The sequence below is a fragment of the Podarcis erhardii genome, assembly GCF_964252035.2.
Source record: "Podarcis erhardii genome assembly, chromosome: 6".
Taxonomy (NCBI): domain Eukaryota; kingdom Metazoa; phylum Chordata; class Lepidosauria; order Squamata; family Lacertidae; genus Podarcis; species Podarcis erhardii.
This window is the reverse complement of record NC_138510.1, coordinates 57,683,847-57,702,649: the sequence shown is the minus strand read 5'-3', so window position 1 is coordinate 57,702,649 and position 18,803 is coordinate 57,683,847. Positions and strand designations below refer to the sequence as shown.

Sequence of the window (18,803 nt, the reverse complement as noted above, 5' to 3'; positions counted from 1 at the left end):
TGCAAAAATCATAATGCTGTTATACGATCTATGCCGCAATTGTACATTGCGTACAATATTTTCTAAAAATAAAAACCAAACCACACACACAAGGTGCCTCCACAGCTATCTATGCACATGCCCTGTCTGTACTTAATTGGCATAATAGAAGCAGCACATTAGAAAGCAGGACAAACACAAAAGAGAACGCCTGCTGGTATGAATGGGCAAGATCAAAGTTGTTCCTCATTTATAAATTCAAATACATCTGTGGACTACTCTGGTCTAATTTGAATGGGAGAAAAGCAGATAAACAGCCAAATGCTCAAGTGTGGACAAGCCCTAAGTGCAGAGACAAGCCCTGAGGCAGAGCTGAGGAGTTCCTCTGTTCTCCTTGCTAACCTCTGAACAAGACCTCCAACATTAATTATTTCCAGGCGCATGAGCACTCCCACAAGTCATCCCAGTGTTTCAGAATTAGTGCTAATCGTACCGTTTGACAACAGAAGCATCTATTCAGTGTCAAGAGCCCAGAGGCATGACTTTTTCAGTTCAAAGGTTTTGTATTGGTCATTGCACCTGCTGGGGCACTTGATATACACCCAGTTTGAGACATGAGAGTGACTTGCAGAAGCGAGTCTGCTTTAACAGATGTGGTGTAGGCTGTGTTGAGTAAACCTGTCATTCTCCTCATTTCAGTAAGATGGTTATAGAACTTGGCATACTGTAAACAAAAATAACAATTAATATTGAAGACCTTCTTCACGTTCCAGCAACCTTCAGTAGTGTTTCACTATGCGTATGGCCTAATTGGCTAATGTCCAATCTAGCCAATAGTCACAGCAAGATCAATCTAAACCATGGATAGCAGACAACATGCACCACCATCATAATCTGAGGGATTGTTCTGGTCTCTGTGTACTTCCTCCTGTTAATAACATTGTTAACTGTAACATTTCTGTTCAGATAGGGTGAGAATGCTGCACCAAAGCTGTTGTGGAAATCTTTCCAGTGCAGTGTTTTCCGCCTGTTACATTTTCTTCCAAGGTTCACGTCTTACCCACTAAATAACTGCATTCATGAAAAGACGGGTAGTTGGACAGCGAGGCTCAGGGAGAGAATGCATCAGCAGCTTTCCCCCCTCATGTCTTAGATTCAGACTGGTCCCAACAAATCTTCTTACTGCGGGATTCCTACACTGAACTGTACAGCAAATCCCACACTAGGAAGAAAACATTGTTCCTCACTTTGTGTAGGTTAATTGAAATGGCAAGCGAAATGTTGTTTCGGGCATTGAAATGACCTCCTTCAACCCCCTCTGCAGTTTAGAGTTGCCAGGATAAAATTGTAGTGGATTTTCAATTTCAGCTCCTGCCAATGGGGGAACAAATGGTCTGGAGTCCCCACCCTCCACCCCCTACAAGTTGTCAGGGTTAGACAGGATTATTACTGGCAGGGTATCTGGAACTGCAGAGTTCCTTTGTTCCTCCTTCCATTGCGTTCCTCAAATGGAAAAACTGACAGAGATTGGCTTAGTTAATTCACAGTGTAGTTGGTTAGAGTGCCAGACTGGGACAGAGGAGACCAGAAATTTCAGGTCCAAAAACTGCATCTATTGCAGAATGCTGCTGCTGGAGTTTTTGCAGGCACTTTGTAGAGGAGCCATCTTACACTTACTTTGTGGGATGTGCCGTGGCTGCCTATATGTTAACGGGCCCAATTCAAGGTGTTGCCTTGAAATTTAAAGCGCTGGACAACTTGGGACCTGGACATTTGAGGCAGCAGCCTCTCTGCATACCAGCCATCACTGAAATTGATCAAGGGGACCTCGCTTGTAGTCTCACTGACTTCTTTTGCTCATTGTCTTGGAATGTGAGACAGGGCCTTCTTGGTGATTGCTCCCCAACTCTAAAATTCATTTCCCTTAGAAGAGCAGACAGCAATGTCACCTAGTTACAACCCATCTTCTCCCCAGGCCTTTGGGAGTACTAATGTTGCCTTAGTGCTAGGCTGTGTACTGTATTGTTTTAGTTGTATTGTAATGTGTGGAATTCATTTTAATTTAGTTTGTATGCTGTTTTATTACCATTGTACACAACTTTGGGACTGTTTTTTGTCAAAAACAGTGATAATTTCTATGAAATAACTATAAAAACACATCTGGAGGGCTAATAGGTTTCCCACCACTGGTGATCAGTGTGATCAGTGTGTGTCAGTTTTTTGCTAACTTGCTTATTATTTAAAAGTTCCATCCTTCTTCTTTGGCTTTCGGAGCACATAACAGATCATAAACAAACAATAAACATAATTTGGACAAGGAGATGCACGTTAAGGCGAAGTTCTGTGAACAGGTCTTCTGTTCAGATTGCTTCTCTGGGGAAAAAGAGATTTGGTGGCTATTTCTGTTTAGGACATCTTATACTGAGGGAATACCATCAGTGATACCTGGTAATATTTAATAATTCTGGTCTTTTTTGAAATTTGCAGTCTTAGGACTGAACCTTTTGTTAAGTCTAAATAGCCCATACCTCTCTTCTAGGAGTGAATGAATGTGCACTCAACAATGGCGGCTGCTCCCACATATGCAGAGATTTGAAGATTGGCTATGAGTGTGAGTGTCCTCCTGGATACAAGCTTCTCGACAAGAAAACATGTGGAGGTAATTTGCATAGAAGCAGCAGCTCTTGGTGTTTCTCTGTACAGCAGCACATAATTATAGTCGCTCCAGGCTCACTCCACATCCTGATGGGCTTAATTACAAGTTACTGATGATTTTTAAACTTCCCTTCCAGACATAGATGAATGTGAGAATCCTGACGCTTGTAGCCAGATCTGCATCAACTACAAGGGAGACTATAAATGTGAATGCTATGAGGGTTACGAGATGGACACTCTGTCCAAAAACTGCAAAGCTGTAGGTAAGGAAATGCTCTCATCCATTCTGCATGATCCATAGAAAGCCAGGTGCAGGCTTGAGAACCCACAAGTAGAATTGACAAGTGACTCTGTTGAAATGATTGCTCAAAAGTCAAACATGATAGATGGCTCAGTTTGCAGAGTGGAAGGAAATTGCTTGTTCTAAAATCTAGAGGATGCAAACAGCTCTGTTTGGACTAATTCACATGCTACATTTCTGCAGAAACAGGCAGGGACTGCTATTCCATGTACTTGCAAAGGAAAACCTAATGAATGGTTACTTGCAGAATTCTAAAATGAATTCTTACGACGTTTAGTTTTCTTTGCAAGGTATATAGAATTTGTTTTCATCAAGCTACCCTCTTGCTTTCGCATTATCTGTGAGGTGGTAGTCAACATATGCTGTAATACTCAAATATCCTTTATTAGACATAGCAAATCACACATTATCAAACAAACACCGTATACAAATTGTGCAAAATACAAGCTTAATATGCTGTAATAGAATCTGTACTCCTTCCTAAATGCCTTGGTGCCATCTTAGATTAATTCTCTAGACCTGCCCCTTTGAGGAAGCTGTGGAGGTGTGCATGTGTGTGTGCGTATATATCTCTAATCTAGACGGAGTGGGGGGAATCTCCCAATTATTTCTTCAGTAACTAGATATAATAATGGTTGCTTGAAGCATTTTCTTTCTAAATTTTTAATGACAGAAAAATCTAATTGTGGAACATTGTCTGCATTAGGACCTCATGATAAACCATAAATATCATGATGGAAGTAAGCCTAGCTCCCCCCCCCCCCAGGTCATGCACTCCTCTCATTTTCTTCCAGCACAGCTGCAAGGATGAGTTTGGAAGCTTTGTCTTCCATTTTCAATTGCCCAGCCAATATTTCATGAAACTTGCCCTTGATTTTATTTTTTAATAGACAGATTTCACTGCAGGGGAGATTCCTGTGTTACTCTTAATGCAATGTTCCCAATCCTCCCCCCAGTGTTCAGGTGTGTGAGTGACTCTTCCATCTGCCAAGTTGAGAGAAATAATGTGTGAGTTGCCACTTAGCTACAGCAAATGTGACTTGCTAGTGCTGGTAAGAACAGCAGCCCCTACTGATCCTTCCTGTTGTTCTAGCCAGTTTCAGATACTCCCAAAGCTTCTATTTTCCTTCCAGCTCAAACATGCTCTTATGACAAAGCAACAGAAGTGAGATCTAACTCTGCACCAGAGAGCAATGCTATTTTGTAAGCTGCTTAAAACAACAAAAATAAAGTAACTTCCGGAGTTCTGTTCCATGCAGGGAAGAGCCCGTATTTGGTTTTCACAAATCGCCATGAAGTACGCAAGATAGACTTGGTGAAAAGGGACTACTCTCGCATCATCCCCATGCTGAAGAACGTGGTTGCTTTGGATGTGGAGGTGGCAACAAACAGGATATACTGGTGTGATTTATTCTACAGGAAAATATACAGGTGCGGGGCTCTCATACCCAAACAGCCACATCTTATGTCAACTTAATTGCAAGCTCTTTCAGAACTCAGATTTTTTTCCCCTCTTCAATGTGGCATCAGAAATGTGCCTGTTGAAAGTGTGCATCTGTGTGCCTTTGGGGTGCAACGCCCAGATGCATGTGCTGAGACTGTGTCTAATTACACAGTGAAACAGCATTTGCTTGATGCAACAAAGCTGACCGCCTCTCTTAGGCACTCAGATCTGAATTACTATTGCCCCCTGCTGCACCATCTGTAGTTCCTCATGCTTGTTTCCAGCTAATAATCAGAGGCAGGTTCACTGTGACCTGCAGACTAGGAAAGGTGATTTCAAAGATCAGCAAGCCAACTCCGGGAGAAGAGGAAGCTTTTCTAAGATAATATTTCAGTTAATAACACTGAAATAGCTGGTTGGGGATTCAAAGAGAGTGATGGAGCCTACAAAAAAGAAAGAGCCAGCAGAAATGTGGGGGAAGGGAGACTTGCTCTATAAACTGTGAACCTTGCAAAATGTATAGTAAAGGACAAAGCTAGGATCTGCCCTTTAAAACCTGGATAATTATTTAACATTGCACTTCTCCTATACTCTACTGGCAGCAAATATATTTCAGGCTTAAGATCTGAGCTTCTTTTATTGCCAAGGGTTTATTCTCCTCGTTACCAGCAACTGTAACAGTTTTGCCCTGAGCTTTATAGCTATACTTGGTTATGGTTATTGCTGTTGTTTTTCCATCGCTGCCCATTTGAAGCCCATGGCATGGGCAGCTGACTTTTGTTGCTTTCAACAAATAAGCTACACTTCTATTTTTCTGCATAGGGATAGAGGAAGAGAGGTGATTTTCATGCCCTAAGTTCTGCTTTTGCAGAAACCATATATTGTTATTGCTATATATTGTTATTGCTGCTTCCTCTTCTAAAGCACCCCTCTCCCCCCCCCCCACTCTCCATGGAGAAAAGAAGGGTCCGGCTTCCCCTTCCCATTGGAATTCTGCAGGGGGCAGAAGCAGCAAGGCACTGGAGAAAATGGGTAGAGAACGGTTATTCTCCCTGTCTTATAACACTAGAATTCATAGATATCCAATGAAGAGGAATGTTGGAAGATTCAGGACAGATAAAAGAAAGTACTTCTTCACCCACCAATTGGGTTTGCCACCAATTGGATGACTTTAAACGAGGATAAGATGAATTCATGGAGGATAAGTTACAGATAGGTAGCCGTGTTGGTCTGCCATAGTCAAAACAAAAAAAATTCCTTCCAGTAGCACCTTAAAGACCAACTAAGTCAGTTCTTGGTATGAGCTTTCGTGTGCATGCACACTTCTTCAGATACACTGAAACAGAAGTCACCAGACCCTTCTATATAGTGAGAAGGTGGGGAGGGGTATTACTCAGAAGGGTGGTGGGATTGGGTGATTGGCAGATAGCTGTGATGAGCCTGTTGACGACTCTTAACGACTGCAATAGGTCTTGCAGGAAAAAGCAAGGGGTGAGAAGGTGAAAAATGGCTTTGTCATGTATAATGAGATAAGAATCCAAGGTCTTTGTTCAGACCAGGTCTCTCCATGGTTTTAAGTTTGGTAATAAGTTGCAATTCAGCAGCTTCTCTTTCCAGTCTATTTCTGAAATTCCTTTGTAATAGAACAGCTACTTTGAGATCTTGTATAGAATGTCCTGGGAGATTGAAGTGTTCTCCTACTGGTTTCTCTGTCTTGTGGTTCCTGATGTCAGAGACAAGACAGATACCCCTCCCCACCTTCTCACTATGTAGAAGGGTCTGGTGACTTCTGTTTCAGTGTATCTGAAGAAGTGTGCATGCACACGAAAGCTCATACCAAGAACTGACTTAGTTGGTCTTTAAGGTGCTACTGGAAGGAATTTTTCATGGAGGATAAGTTATTGATGGCTATTAGCCATGATATCTATGCTCTGTCTCCATGATCAACGATGGTAATGCTTCTGAATGCCAGTTGCTGAAAACTGAGGGAGGGGAGAGCGCTGTTTTGCTCAGATCCTCTTTCCAGGTTTCCCACAGGGCTCTGCTTGGCTACTGTGAGAACAGGATGGTGGACCAGCCATGCCAGATCTAGGTGTGCCTGATATAGACATAAGCTCCAGGAAAGTACAAAAAGGTGAAAGCCACCTCTCCTTTCTTCCTTGTTCTCTGTGGAGGAAAGACGAGAGAGTTTTGTTTCCACAAAAATAAAAAACAACAACAACCTAGCTGTGCCTTTCTGCCTCCTGAAATTTTTTTGGGGGAGGTCAGAAATAAATTACCACTTCTTTTCTGTATGGGGTGTAGGGAATATAGAAGATGTGAATGTGTCTCTCCCCTCCATCCCCATTTGTTTTTTTCTGCAAGAGAACAGCGAGGCATGGCTGGCAATTTATGAAAAACCACAATTCAGAGCAAAACTACCTTTCCTTCTTCTTGAGAAAGAAAAAGAAAAGTGCTATTTCCCCCTGCAAGTTGGGCTTTGGGGGAAAGCACCAGAAGCAGCATCTGCCTCTGTCCTGCTGCTAAACAGTCTTTCTCTAACAAACCATATCTCAAGAATGGAAGAGCTGGCCGGTAGAAACAGCTGTGCATGTTGAGAGCTGCCCCTATCCAGGAATATGCAAATGTGCATAATATGTTTATTTGATGAATAAGCTTTCCTTTTTTTAGTATGGCTTTTCTCATTATAGAATGTCAAACTGGGCTGTATTGTGGGTGCAGAATTATCCTACCATGATCCTAATGGTGAAGTTCCATGCCTTGTTTGCAACTCTTTTCCTTTCCTTCTGCATAAAGGTGGCCTTTCCTCCACCTCCCTGAATAAATACAGTGATAATTTTAGTCTCCTCTCCGCAGTGCCTACATAGACAAAGCCAGCGACACAGCTGAGCAAATGGTCCTAATTGATAGCCACTTGAACTCTCCTGAAGGCCTGGCAATGGATTGGGTTCACAAGAACATCTACTGGACAGATTCGGGAAACAAGACCATTTCTGTCGCCACAGCTGATGGGAGTAAGAGGAGGACACTTTTCAGTACTAACTTAAGTGAGCCCAGAGCCATTGTGGTGGATCCAACACGGGGGTAGGTGTAAAAGAGGGAACACTCATGTCATATATTGCTGAACATATTCCCTGCTTTGCCTTGGTCCTTCTAGCTTGTCAGAGTGTAGAACGCAATGCAATCAGAGTTTATTGTCTAGGGCGCTTTGCTAAGATAATCAGTGCATTACAGTATACAGAAGTCTGATTGCTAGGCGGAATGATTTTAAAATGACGGTATCAGCAGGACTGATTCATATGTTTCTTCATGATTAACTAAGGGATTGGAGTTCGTGAAGTGTTAGAAACATTAGAGGGTGTGGGATCCTTCCTCAGAACAGGAAATTGGATCAGATGTCCTTTTGTATTCTTCCCATCTTTATAGTTCTTTTTAGAACCCAGATTGGCCCATTCTAGTCTGGTTCTGTTTTATGAATTCATCAACTCTATCTCCCAATTCTGCTGAAGTGATAATGCTGCAAATGGCTTTCTTCCTCAGTGCATTTATTTCAAATCAGTCTTTATAGTCAGAGGCTCATCACACAGCTGCATTGCTAGATATTTGTGTTAGGCAGCCATTGGTTGACTTGCTGCTTCGTGGTTAACCTAGACTACATGAGAACTACTACATGAATGCAGGACCATTCTCGGCCAAATTAATCCTCCTTACAGAACCCAATCATCTGAAATAGTTTAAGTTTTCAGAAGCAGTCTGCAGCAACTCAAAATTAGCACCATATTTTTAAAAACAGCTCAGTTCAGTAATTGTGTGAGCTTTGTCATAGCACGTGGCCTTCTCTCATCTGCTTTCTCTGCCCTTCTCCGATAGATTCATGTATTGGTCTGACTGGGGTGACATAGCAAAAATTGAGAAGTCTGGCTTGAACGGCGTAGATCGGCAAGTGCTTGTGATGGACAACATTGAATGGCCCAATGGCATCACACTAGGTAAGGCTACAATCCTAAACCCATTTGCCTGGGACTAAACCCTGTTGAATTTCAATTGGACTTACTTCTGAGTAGACATGATTAGGATTTTTCTGTAGGGTGCATAAATGGGACCAGATCATTGTAAATTACCAGTGTTCCTGGAAATAGGAACATAGGAAGCTGTCACATACCCAGCCAGACCATTGGCCAAGCAAACTCAGTGTTGTCTACAGTGACTTCGCATTGGGTTTCAGATAGTCTTTCTGAGGCCCATCTAGAGATGCCAAAGATTGAACTAGGGATCTTCCTTTTGCATTCAGAATAAATGCTCTACCACTGAGTAACAGCCCTTCCCACAGACTCCTCATATCTGCAGTTTTTAAAGCTAACTAAACAAGGGGGGGAATAATTGTATTAGTCTCAGGTGGGTTTTTTCACCACTCACTTATATATATGGACAGTCCATTCAATCTAATCAAAAGGTTTGCTGACGCAGCTCCTCCTGAACTTCTCCTGTTGATTCAGCAATTCCTGCTCCCTTCGAAGCCTCCTTCAAAACCTTTCTATAAGGCCAAATTAGACAATACATGTTTTCAAAAAACTGAGAAGCATCATCAAATTCTGTACTTGGGAGCAGAAAAGGGTAGGTGGGAGGAAGCGGCTAACTGGTCTTCCTTCCTGCTATTTTTCCCCTCAGAATCACCTCTCACCTGTTTCTCCACTTACAGGGGAATTGATACAACCCTCTCCTCCCATTTTTCTCCCTATGCAAGGGGGGGGGGAATACTTGAGGAAGTGGGGGTGGGTCTCAAGCAAACAAATAGCAGGAAGGAAAAGTTCTTTGCTGCCATTCCCCCTTTCCTCTGCTGAAATTAGCATCCTCTCACAGCTGCTGTACAGTTTTTTTAAAAAAGAAGAAAAGGCAGGAGACTACCCCCCGCCAAGTATTGTCTAGTTTGGCCCTTACCTGAATTGCATAGGAGATGTTTGTGGAACAAGATTAGCAACTAAGTTGGTAAGCTATTTAGCCAAATGAACCATATAGGTAGTTAATGTCGTAGGCTAAAAATAAGATATGATTAAAAAATGCCAACTGTTGATGTTAATGAGAGTTCAGATAATATGTCTATGAATTTATTCAGATTCTCTGTTTGGATCCTCCCCCACAATCCAAAAGCGCAGAGAAAAGTCAGCCCAGAAAGTGAGGACAGTGTGGCAAAGGGTTGCCTCATTCCAACATTGTTCCTGTAGTTATTTGGCTTCTATTGAGGCCTGACTCTTCCTTGTATGAAGCATAAATGAACAGAGAATTAACCTGGGTCCAGACACCACCACTCTATCACGGGGGGGGGGGCAACCAGTGGGTCTGTGGATCTCTAAATGTGACCCACAAGGCCGTTTGGGGCAAACCATGCTCACTTAGCCTATCTCCACACTGGACATCATATGATAAGGGATCTCCATCTCAGTGCTATGCATCACATTGCTAATAAGCCTCTGCTTGCTCTCTGATGGTAAATGGCAGCAGCAGCAGAGATTTATTTCTGATCTTAGTGCTCTGATCCCGCAGTGCTAAGATCAGAGAGATGTTAGTCTCTGCCTGGTGCATTTGAAAGAGCAAGCAGAGGCTTCTGTCTCTGATCTTAGTGTTGAGGGACTACAGCACTAAGCCTGGAGTTAAGCCTGTTCCTGTTTCAGCTTGAACTTTCAATCACCTGATGTCAGTTGACTGACTGGTGGGTGGCCCCACACACCTGTCAGAAATGTCGCATGCAGGATGAGCCAGTTCTGGGTCCATTTCTCAGACGTTGAAAAAGGTTCCCCACCCTATGGTGCGTGGTAGTCGAATACACTGAGATTATTAAGAAATTCCACCTGTAGCACATGAACTCACTTTCAGGTTCTGTCCTCAATTCAATATTTGCAGAAATAGCTTATTTACAGTTTCCCAAAATTCTGAAGCAGTGACAGTAGTAAGTGTCAAACAGGCAAATGTACCTAGATATAATTCTGCCTTGATGTGTTTGCTCTTCAGATTTGTTAAATCAGCGCCTCTACTGGGTAGACTCCAAGTTGCACTTGCTTTCAAGCGTAGATTTCAATGGCAGCAACAGGAAAGTTCTCATCTCTTCTGTGGATGACCTCAGCCATCCGTTTGGATTAGCAGTCTTTGAGGTATGAGATGTGGAGGGGAGACCAACACTAGCCAGTCAGTTATCTAAGTCAAGGGAGCAATGAGAGGCACTCTGAGCATATAGCTCAACAATGGTTGAACATGAGATGAGGTACAAGCCATATATCCCATTCAAGAAGTACAGGGGTGTGTGTTGTGTTGTGTTGTGTTGTGTTGTGTTGTGTTGTGTTGTGTTGTGTTGTGTTGTGTTGTGTTGTGTTGTGTTGTGTTGTGTTGTGTTGTGTTGTGTTGTGTTGTGTTGTGTTGTGTTGTGTTGTGTTGTGGGTGAGAGTAGCACCAAAGAAAGGAATGAGTCAACATCAGAATCAAAGAAAAAAAGGAGAAGACCTTAGCATTAATTTGCAACAATGAGAAGAGACTAAGACTGAAGTTCAAGAGTGTCCCTTTCAGTTTGAAATGAATTGGGTTCAGTAATAGTTATGTAATAAGAGGTGACATCTTTCTTTTTTCCTTTCTCACATAAGAACTGGTCAAAAGTTGTGGCTGAAACTTTCTCTCACTCTGGTAGGGATGGAAAATGCTAAACAACACACACACACACACACACACACACACACACACTGGATTCATTACTGTTTAATTAGGGCCAGATTTAGTTAAGAATTTCTATGCTGCCCTACAAAGCACTGACAAGGCAGCTCACATAAAGATAAACATGAAGCTACAATCTATTTAAGTGAATTTAAGAGTGTTAAATTCCTCAAATTCTATAACTAACACTGAGTGCAGCACTCAGGGTTACTGCTTCCTTTTCCAAAATTTAGAGTTTCTGGCAAGGACTAGTATTCACATAACTAGTCCTGTTAGCATAAGCCCTGCAGAAGGACTTTCCTCTATGTGGCCTCCCACCCCAGCAATTGGCTTGGGGCAGTGCTGGATTACCAAATAGGCACAGTAGGCACTGGTCTATGGGCTCCACACCTTTTAACAACAGATCAAAATAATATTGTGTAACAAAATTGATTTATTAAAATGGTTGGTTGGTAAAATCAAAAACGTTGCCACAATGTGTAGGTCTCTGAATTAAACCTAAATATATTATTATCAAATCTATTGGCAGCCAGAGAAGCCAAGGGATTTGATAACAAAAGTATTATGCCAATATCACCAGTCATGTTAGAAAAATTAAACCCCTAAATCCTAACTCCCCCAAGTTTCCATTTTCACTTCTCCCATTCAGCTTTACCATGTAATTTTACCATTTCACTGCTATCTTCACCGTTCTACAATGAAATGCAGCTCCTTATTGAATGGTAGGCTTTCATATCTTCTCTGTTCTGTTATCTCATCTCCTCAACATGTAGGAGTTGCCACTAAGTGTGTGTCACTGTCGAATAGCAAGGCAAAGTTGTTTTGCTTCCTCTTGAATCGTGTATCTCTACAGTCTATCTCGAGCCACAGAGTTCTCCTTTAAGAAATTGGCAGGCCACACGTTTGGACAGAGAAAGAAGATTAGCCTGGGATGCCATTTTTGCTGGGATGCCAGGGATCACTCCACTTTCTGATAAATCCCCTGAAATCCTATTCATGAACCATTCTGACCACAAGTCAGAGAAATGCAGCTCAGAGCACAAGCTGGACTGCTGATAAGTAGGCCAGGCACGTCTGCATAACTGTTAGGGTTATGTCAGAGGAAGTATCATTATAACCTGATTATACAGACATTACCTTCTTTGATTTTTTGCAGAATATAATATGGGAGGGGGGATTTGTCTCTGAAAGTGAAGGATAAATTCAAAATAAAATTTTCCTTTCACAAAGAAAGCAGGGAAGTTACCTTCGTCACACCTTTCACTTCTTCACAATCTAATTCTGGGCGCTGATTGCTAATCAGCCTGAATTTTCCAGCACTTGGTATTGCTGTATTGTTTATAGATTGCCTACCATTACCAGGAACAGTGCAAAAATCAAAACAAACCCCCTGGCTGGAGGCTTCCAGCCTATCCTCTTAGTGGACTTCCATCTGCTTGTGATTTTGTGCATCAGGAATTATAAGCATAAATTAGATGTGCATCTTAAATTGCAAGTGGTTTCTCTCAGCACTGTGCTGCATTAATAAGATGCCCACCTGAAGGTAAATGGAGATGTAGGTCCAAATGTTCATCCTAGTGGGGAAAAGACAGGGCAAATAAGGAGCAGCCACACTTGGATGCACCTCCAATTTGTGTCAGATCCAGCAAGTAATATGTGTGATAAGAGAGCCTTCCTCCATGAATGAATCTCATTTGTTAGATTGGGGTAAGGAAGGTGTGGCTAGAGAGAAAGAGTGAAAAGGAGAAAAATGTTGTCCTCTTTGTCCTGTTACTCTTCTCCATTGAAACAGAAATATAAATGTGTGTATTGTCACTGTTGTTTGCTGTTATATAGGCAGGTCCCCCACAATTATATAATAAAAAGTTAATCCGATATGCATAACACATACACAACCGATAACATTTTCCAAGGGCCTGTGTAGAATTTTCAAAGCCCAAATGTCAAGCTAAAGTCACTGCTCCATGGGACAGAAACCCTTTCCTTTTAAAGAAGAAGGTGGCCACCCTAGGCAGCAAGAGGAAGGGACCTGCTTCAAGTGGCAGCATAAAGAGGGAGGAATGGAGGTGGGAACTGGTGTGTGAACGGTGCCGTTTTTAAACTGTAGCCAGTAATGGAAGGCGAATGTCATTTGGACACTGATTAAAATGGCTTATGTTAATTCTGCAGTGAATGACCCAGTCATTTAAATCGCATGATGGTTAAGTCTATGGGCCTAAAATATACTGGGCACCATCCATTTCAATGGGCTGTATGGTATCTTACAACAGGGGTGGTTGTAAAGTAGATTAGAATCTACTGATAGAGATCCCTGAGTAATCTGCAGTACGTCAGCAAAGATTTTTGACTCCCAATTGTTTAACGGTAGCAGCAGTGAAATGACTCCCTCCCCATATGATACTGCTGAGATGATGAAATAAGGCTGTAAGCAGAAGTAGATTTTTTTTATCTAAAAGGAGCAGTGGTGCAGTTCTATGGTGCACACAGACCATCGTTCCATTAGCACAAGTAATTCTGCTGGCCAGACAGAATGATCTACCTGATCCTCCCCATGTGCTGTTCTGAGAGTTCTGCTAACCCTCCAGAGCAGATTTGGGGAGAAGCATAAGGGGCATGTCGGCGGAGGGGGGAAGCCCTGTTGCACTAGCAGGGGTCCTTGTGCTGGCTTCCACTTGTACACCAAATTAGTGAAATCTGGCCCTATGAGCTCAGTTCTGGAGCTCAGAACAACTCTCTGTGCTCAGCAGCTGTTCAGAGGCAACATGTTCTTTACATGTTTTTCATATTGGCTCCAGCTGTTGGATCTTGAGGTTCTGCTAAAACACAATGTAGATCTGGCAAGCCTGAAGTGTGCCTCCCCTGCCTCACAATACTCATTTCTTTTTATTTAGAAAGTATTGTGTATGAGTTGGTTGTTAAAAATGCTAAAGTTATTGATGCACTCTCAAAAGGCTCCTGTGATCTCTGTTCTTGCAGGATAGGGTATTCTGGACTGATCTAGAGAATGAAGCAATCTTCAGTGCCAATAGGCTGAATGGTCTGGACATCTCCATTTTAGCGGAGAACCTCAATAACCCTCATGATATTGTAGTCTTTCATGAGCTAAAGCAACCTAAAGGTAAGGCCATTGGTCTTTGAAGCTTAAACAGTCCTGAGTGCTTGTGAAGCTGTCTCTGGTTCACTGAATGGGAATAATTAGCAAATCCAGTCATTGAACCAGTACAGGAAAAAATAGTCTTCCCCAACCAGGTGCCCTTCAGGTGTTATGGGATACAACTCCCATTAGCCCCTGCCAGCATGGCCAAAGATTAGATATGATGAGAGCTGTCATACAACATCTGGAGGATAACAAGTTTGAGGAAGACTGGGGTATGAGGATCATTCAGTTCTGAAGTACTAATAGTCTTTATTACAATTACAATTTTTTCATTACAATTTTTTAAATACCAAATTTAAAATACATTTGAAGATTTAAAAAAAATATCATCAAAAAGTGTTCATAAAAGGGGCACATCCTATCCCTCTCAACTAAAAGGTGAACACCAATTAAGAGCAAGATGTGTAGGTGAATAGGAACATCTTCACCTGGTGCCTAAAGACTGATAGTGATGGCACTAGACACATATCTCTGTGACCTTGTGTTGGAAGAGGCACATGAAGAAAGACCTCAGATGATGAACACAAAGTCAGAGTTGGATCTTGTGGGGAAAACCTTGGTCCCTAAGGTATTGGGGTCCTGAGCCGCATAAGGCTTTCTAGGTCAAAACCAGAACTTTGAATTGAGCCTGGAAATTAATTGGCAGCCAGTGTTCTTGGGTCAGGATCAGTGTTGTATAATAAAACTTCCTACTTCCAATTAACAATCTGACTGCTCAGTTCTGCACCAGCTGCAGTTTCCAAACCATATTCAAAGACAGCACCACATATAATGCATTGCAGTAATCTAACCTACAGGTTACCAGAACACAGACATGGAGGCCAAACCCAGAACTAAATTTCAATTGAATTGAATCTAGAAAATCCATCTCGTCCAAGAGAGCCTGGGTCTTTAGAAGAGTGTAACTAGTTATGGATTAAAGAAACAATAATCTTCTACTACCTTGATATTAGGAGGGCTGCAGGATCTTGTTAGAGGCCTCACACCTCCTTCCCAAAGTCCGGGAAACTTCGGCCCGGCTTAGGGAAGAAGGTGCAGTGCTCTGGCAGGATCTGAGAGCCCTCCCTTGCGTGGTGAGTTCCAGCACCATTTTTTCTAGAAAAAAAAAGCACTGACAAGAATGTTTAATTGACCTTTTTCATTTTCTCTTCCCACATATAGCTCCAGATGCTTGTGAGCTCAGTTCTCTGCCAAATGGAGGTTGTGAATACCTATGTCTTCCTGCACCCCAAATCTCTTCACATTCTCCCAAGTATACCTGTGTTTGTCCTGATAATATGTGGTTGGGTCCCGACATGAAAAAGTGCTATAAAGGTAAAAAGCATTAGCCTTCACTCTGTGAACCTTCCCGCACACTGTTTAGCGCAAATCCACTTCTGCTTTTAATAGACACCCCACCATTTCTGCTTTTCAGAACTCTGTGAATAAACATGTTATGTTCATTGTTTTTATTCTACACTTTTCATGGCATTATATACACTTTTTGCTTTTCCCCTCAGTCATTTCCGTTCAGATGTAGGATGAGTTGATAGCTGACATTTTTTCCTCTCTGTTCTCTAGCTCCGCTATATCCCTAGAGACACTGAACTTCATTCATCAGTGAACTGGGATGGGTGGAGACAATTATGATTGGAGAGGGTTCATGGGTACTTAATGTTGTATGTCCTTTATCCCCAGCTGTAGAATTGGGAGGTGGGAGGGTGGCTTCTCTTATTGTGAAAGATCTTGGAAACAGTTCAGTAAAACAACAAATCCTTAAATAAGTGAATTAGATTTCTTGGGCAAGATTGCATGCAGTATTCTAAACCGGGAGTACTTGGGTGCCTTCTCTTTAACCAGATTTCCAATTAGCTTCTATGTGAAATAATTCCCTGCCTTCTGGAGAAAATGAAACTGTTCTGTGTAGCTGTTGAGGTGACTGTATATCGCTTATGTTTTCAGAGCTTCCAACTACCTCAACTAATGTGCCTACTACTCCTGCTACTACTGTTGCTACTGCTACAACTCACTTGTCCAATTTTACTGCCATCACTACGGTTGTTATGACTACTACTACCACCACCATTACAACTGGCAACAACAGTAACGATAGTACAGAAGGCCAAGAGACCACATCGCGCATCTTCCTGGGCACTACAAGCCTACATTCACCCACAACCACATCCAGCCTGGCAGACTCTAAGATAACAACAACAGGAAACAGCAACCTCTCCCAACACTGTAAGCAAAGTGACTTTGAACCGTTTTTCATTCTGATTCTCCAAGGCTCATAACTTGGACATTTGGGCTAGTAATGGTGCAGTTTGGTTGAAGTAGTTGGCATTGCACATCTCCCTGCAGAAGTAAAATTGGGAATCTTTTGTCTATTCCCAACCCCCTTTATTTAATAAAATTCCTTTCAGTTTAATATAAACTCTCATCACCACAGTAAAGAATCTAGCTTCAGGAGTTTCTTCAAGAACCTTGTTTTCCTGTGGGTACCATAGTCTATGGTAATAGGAGTAATTTTTAAATTAATTAATTAAAATAGAATATCTGCCTCAGGAGTGAAGAACCTGTGGTCCTCCAGATGTTAATACATACCTGATTTGTTTCCATAGCAAAACTCAGAGTGAATACTGAAATTTGTTCCCAACTTCTTTTTTACCTCAGGCTGCAAGCCAAACCAATGAGGCCATGTGCCTATTAAAACATTGGCGGGTGTGGTAGTACTTATTAGCAACATTATTTCCTTATTAGCAAGCTAATGTCTCTTGTTAATAGCCTTGTGTGCCATCAGGATTCTCTTCAGATAACAATTGGCCTTTTAAGTTCTTTCTTACAAAAAAATAAGAGGCACCAGAGGTTCCTTACTTGGCACTTAGTGATATTTTAAGTGTGAACAAATGGTTTTGGAACCAATGGTTTACAGTCTTCACAGTTTTGTGAGAGCCTGTCACACTGAAAGTAGAAATTCCAATGTACAATATGGAAAAAAGCCAGTTTTGAACCAAGCCGATGAGCCCCAAGAAATCACCACACAGGAATTGCTCTTCCTTGCAGGACCTGGAAAACATCAGCAGATGGTGGTGTGTCTGAATCCAAAGTCTCCATTCACATAAAGAAGCAAATGCCTGGCAGATATTAGATGTTCCTTGTTTCTCAGCTCTGAGATGGAGCTCCCATTTGCCTTTCCCATTGTATTTTCAAAGCTAGTTCACATGCATGAATGGCTTCAAGAGTTATCTGCATCCATTCTTGTGTGAAAACACACAACGGTCTGTTACCCTACGATTTCCAAACACACATGGCAAAGTAAATTTTCATACAATTTTCTGCCTTTTCACTTATTCCACTAGTGCATACCATGCAGACACAAAGGCCTCTAAGCATACAGGTTAATGAATCACTGAATCAGTGTGGCAGTTACAGGGGCCTGCCTATGCCTAGTGAGATCTATTGAATTGGCTATACCTGCAAAGTCTGGTGGCATCTCCACCTGCTCCCTCATTGGAGTGGAATCTAGCTGAGGTGGGCCTAAATATTCTCTAAAACCCTCAATTTATATCCATAAATTAATCCACAGAATTCATCCCCCCCCCCCCACCAACTTGGTGTGTCTTTTTCTAGTTTTGAAACTTGCTGCGCTACATAGAGGATTATGGCTACAGCAGTGATTTCTCTGTACTTTAACAGCAACATAATTCTGTTTATAGAAAAGCTGGGTTCTGTATATTCTGGTGCATTTTCTGGTGCTGTCCATGAATTCTTGTTTGATTGAATCTTCTCTGGTTGCAGATGCCAACAGTGGGCAAGGTTTCGGATCAACGGTGATGGCTGCCATCATTGGAATTGTGGTTCCTGTTGGTAAGCAAGTTTTTACTATATTTAAAGAGTGAGTTTTCCTGTTCACTTCCATTTTGTGGACCTGAACTGGCATAAAGAATTAAGAATGGAAACACCCATGGAGAGCCAATTTGAGAACTACAGTCTCTCTTGTGGCAACCATATGTGCTTATTCCCTTCTCTCTTTTACCCCCCTAGTGGTGATTGGTTTGTTGTGCATGGGAGGGTATCTCATCTGGAGGAACTGGAAACGGAAAAACACAAAAAGCATGAACTTTGATAATCCTGTGTACAGGAAAACTACAGAAGAGGAAGAGGAAGATGAAATCCATATTGGGAGAACAGCACAGATTGGGCATGTGTATCCAGCAGTAAGTGTCTGATTTTATCTTTCTGAATGGTCTCCTGGTATCCGCTTTTATAAAGTATGTGGGTGTGTATCAAAACCATTAACTATTTTAGCTTCACAGTGCAGAGGAAGGAGATGCATTTTGGTGTGAGCCACCAAAGACTGCATTGGCCATGTTCATTATATTGTCATGACACTGACCATCACCTCCAACAGCTGTATCTACAAATAAGCAGAACAAGCCAAAGCCTCAGGCACACACATGAACTATATGGATCATTTGGGTGCTGCAAAATTATATCAAGTCCCTGAAATGCATCATGCAGATGTGCCTTTAAGGCTACAATTCTAAGCATAGTTATTGGGCAAAGTGGGATTCCCTTGCATACACTAGGAA

General features: G+C 42.0%; 1 protein-coding gene and 1 long non-coding RNA gene across 5 annotated transcripts in view; both read left to right on the top strand.

Moving 5' to 3' along the window:
- Positions 1 to 18,803, top strand: part of LOC309344520 — a 227,565-nt gene that overhangs the window by 184,192 nt on the left and 24,570 nt on the right. The window lies entirely within an intron of this gene.
- Positions 1 to 18,803, top strand: part of LRP8 (LDL receptor related protein 8) — a 192,098-nt gene that overhangs the window by 172,165 nt on the left and 1,130 nt on the right. For all 4 annotated transcript variants that reach the window (XM_081866875.1, XM_081866873.1, XM_081866872.1 and 1 more), the window contains 11 exons: positions 2,519 to 2,638; positions 2,772 to 2,897; positions 4,195 to 4,366; positions 7,236 to 7,463; positions 8,250 to 8,368; positions 10,386 to 10,525; positions 14,052 to 14,193; positions 15,394 to 15,546; positions 16,174 to 16,452; positions 18,010 to 18,078; positions 18,256 to 18,428. In XM_081866875.1, the coding sequence (XP_081723001.1) occupies positions 2,519 to 2,638; positions 2,772 to 2,897; positions 4,195 to 4,366; positions 7,236 to 7,463; positions 8,250 to 8,368; positions 10,386 to 10,525; positions 14,052 to 14,193; positions 15,394 to 15,546; positions 16,174 to 16,452; positions 18,010 to 18,078; positions 18,256 to 18,428 (1,721 nt within the window). The remainder of the gene's footprint in view (positions 1 to 2,518; positions 2,639 to 2,771; positions 2,898 to 4,194; positions 4,367 to 7,235; positions 7,464 to 8,249; positions 8,369 to 10,385; positions 10,526 to 14,051; positions 14,194 to 15,393; positions 15,547 to 16,173; positions 16,453 to 18,009; positions 18,079 to 18,255; positions 18,429 to 18,803) is intronic.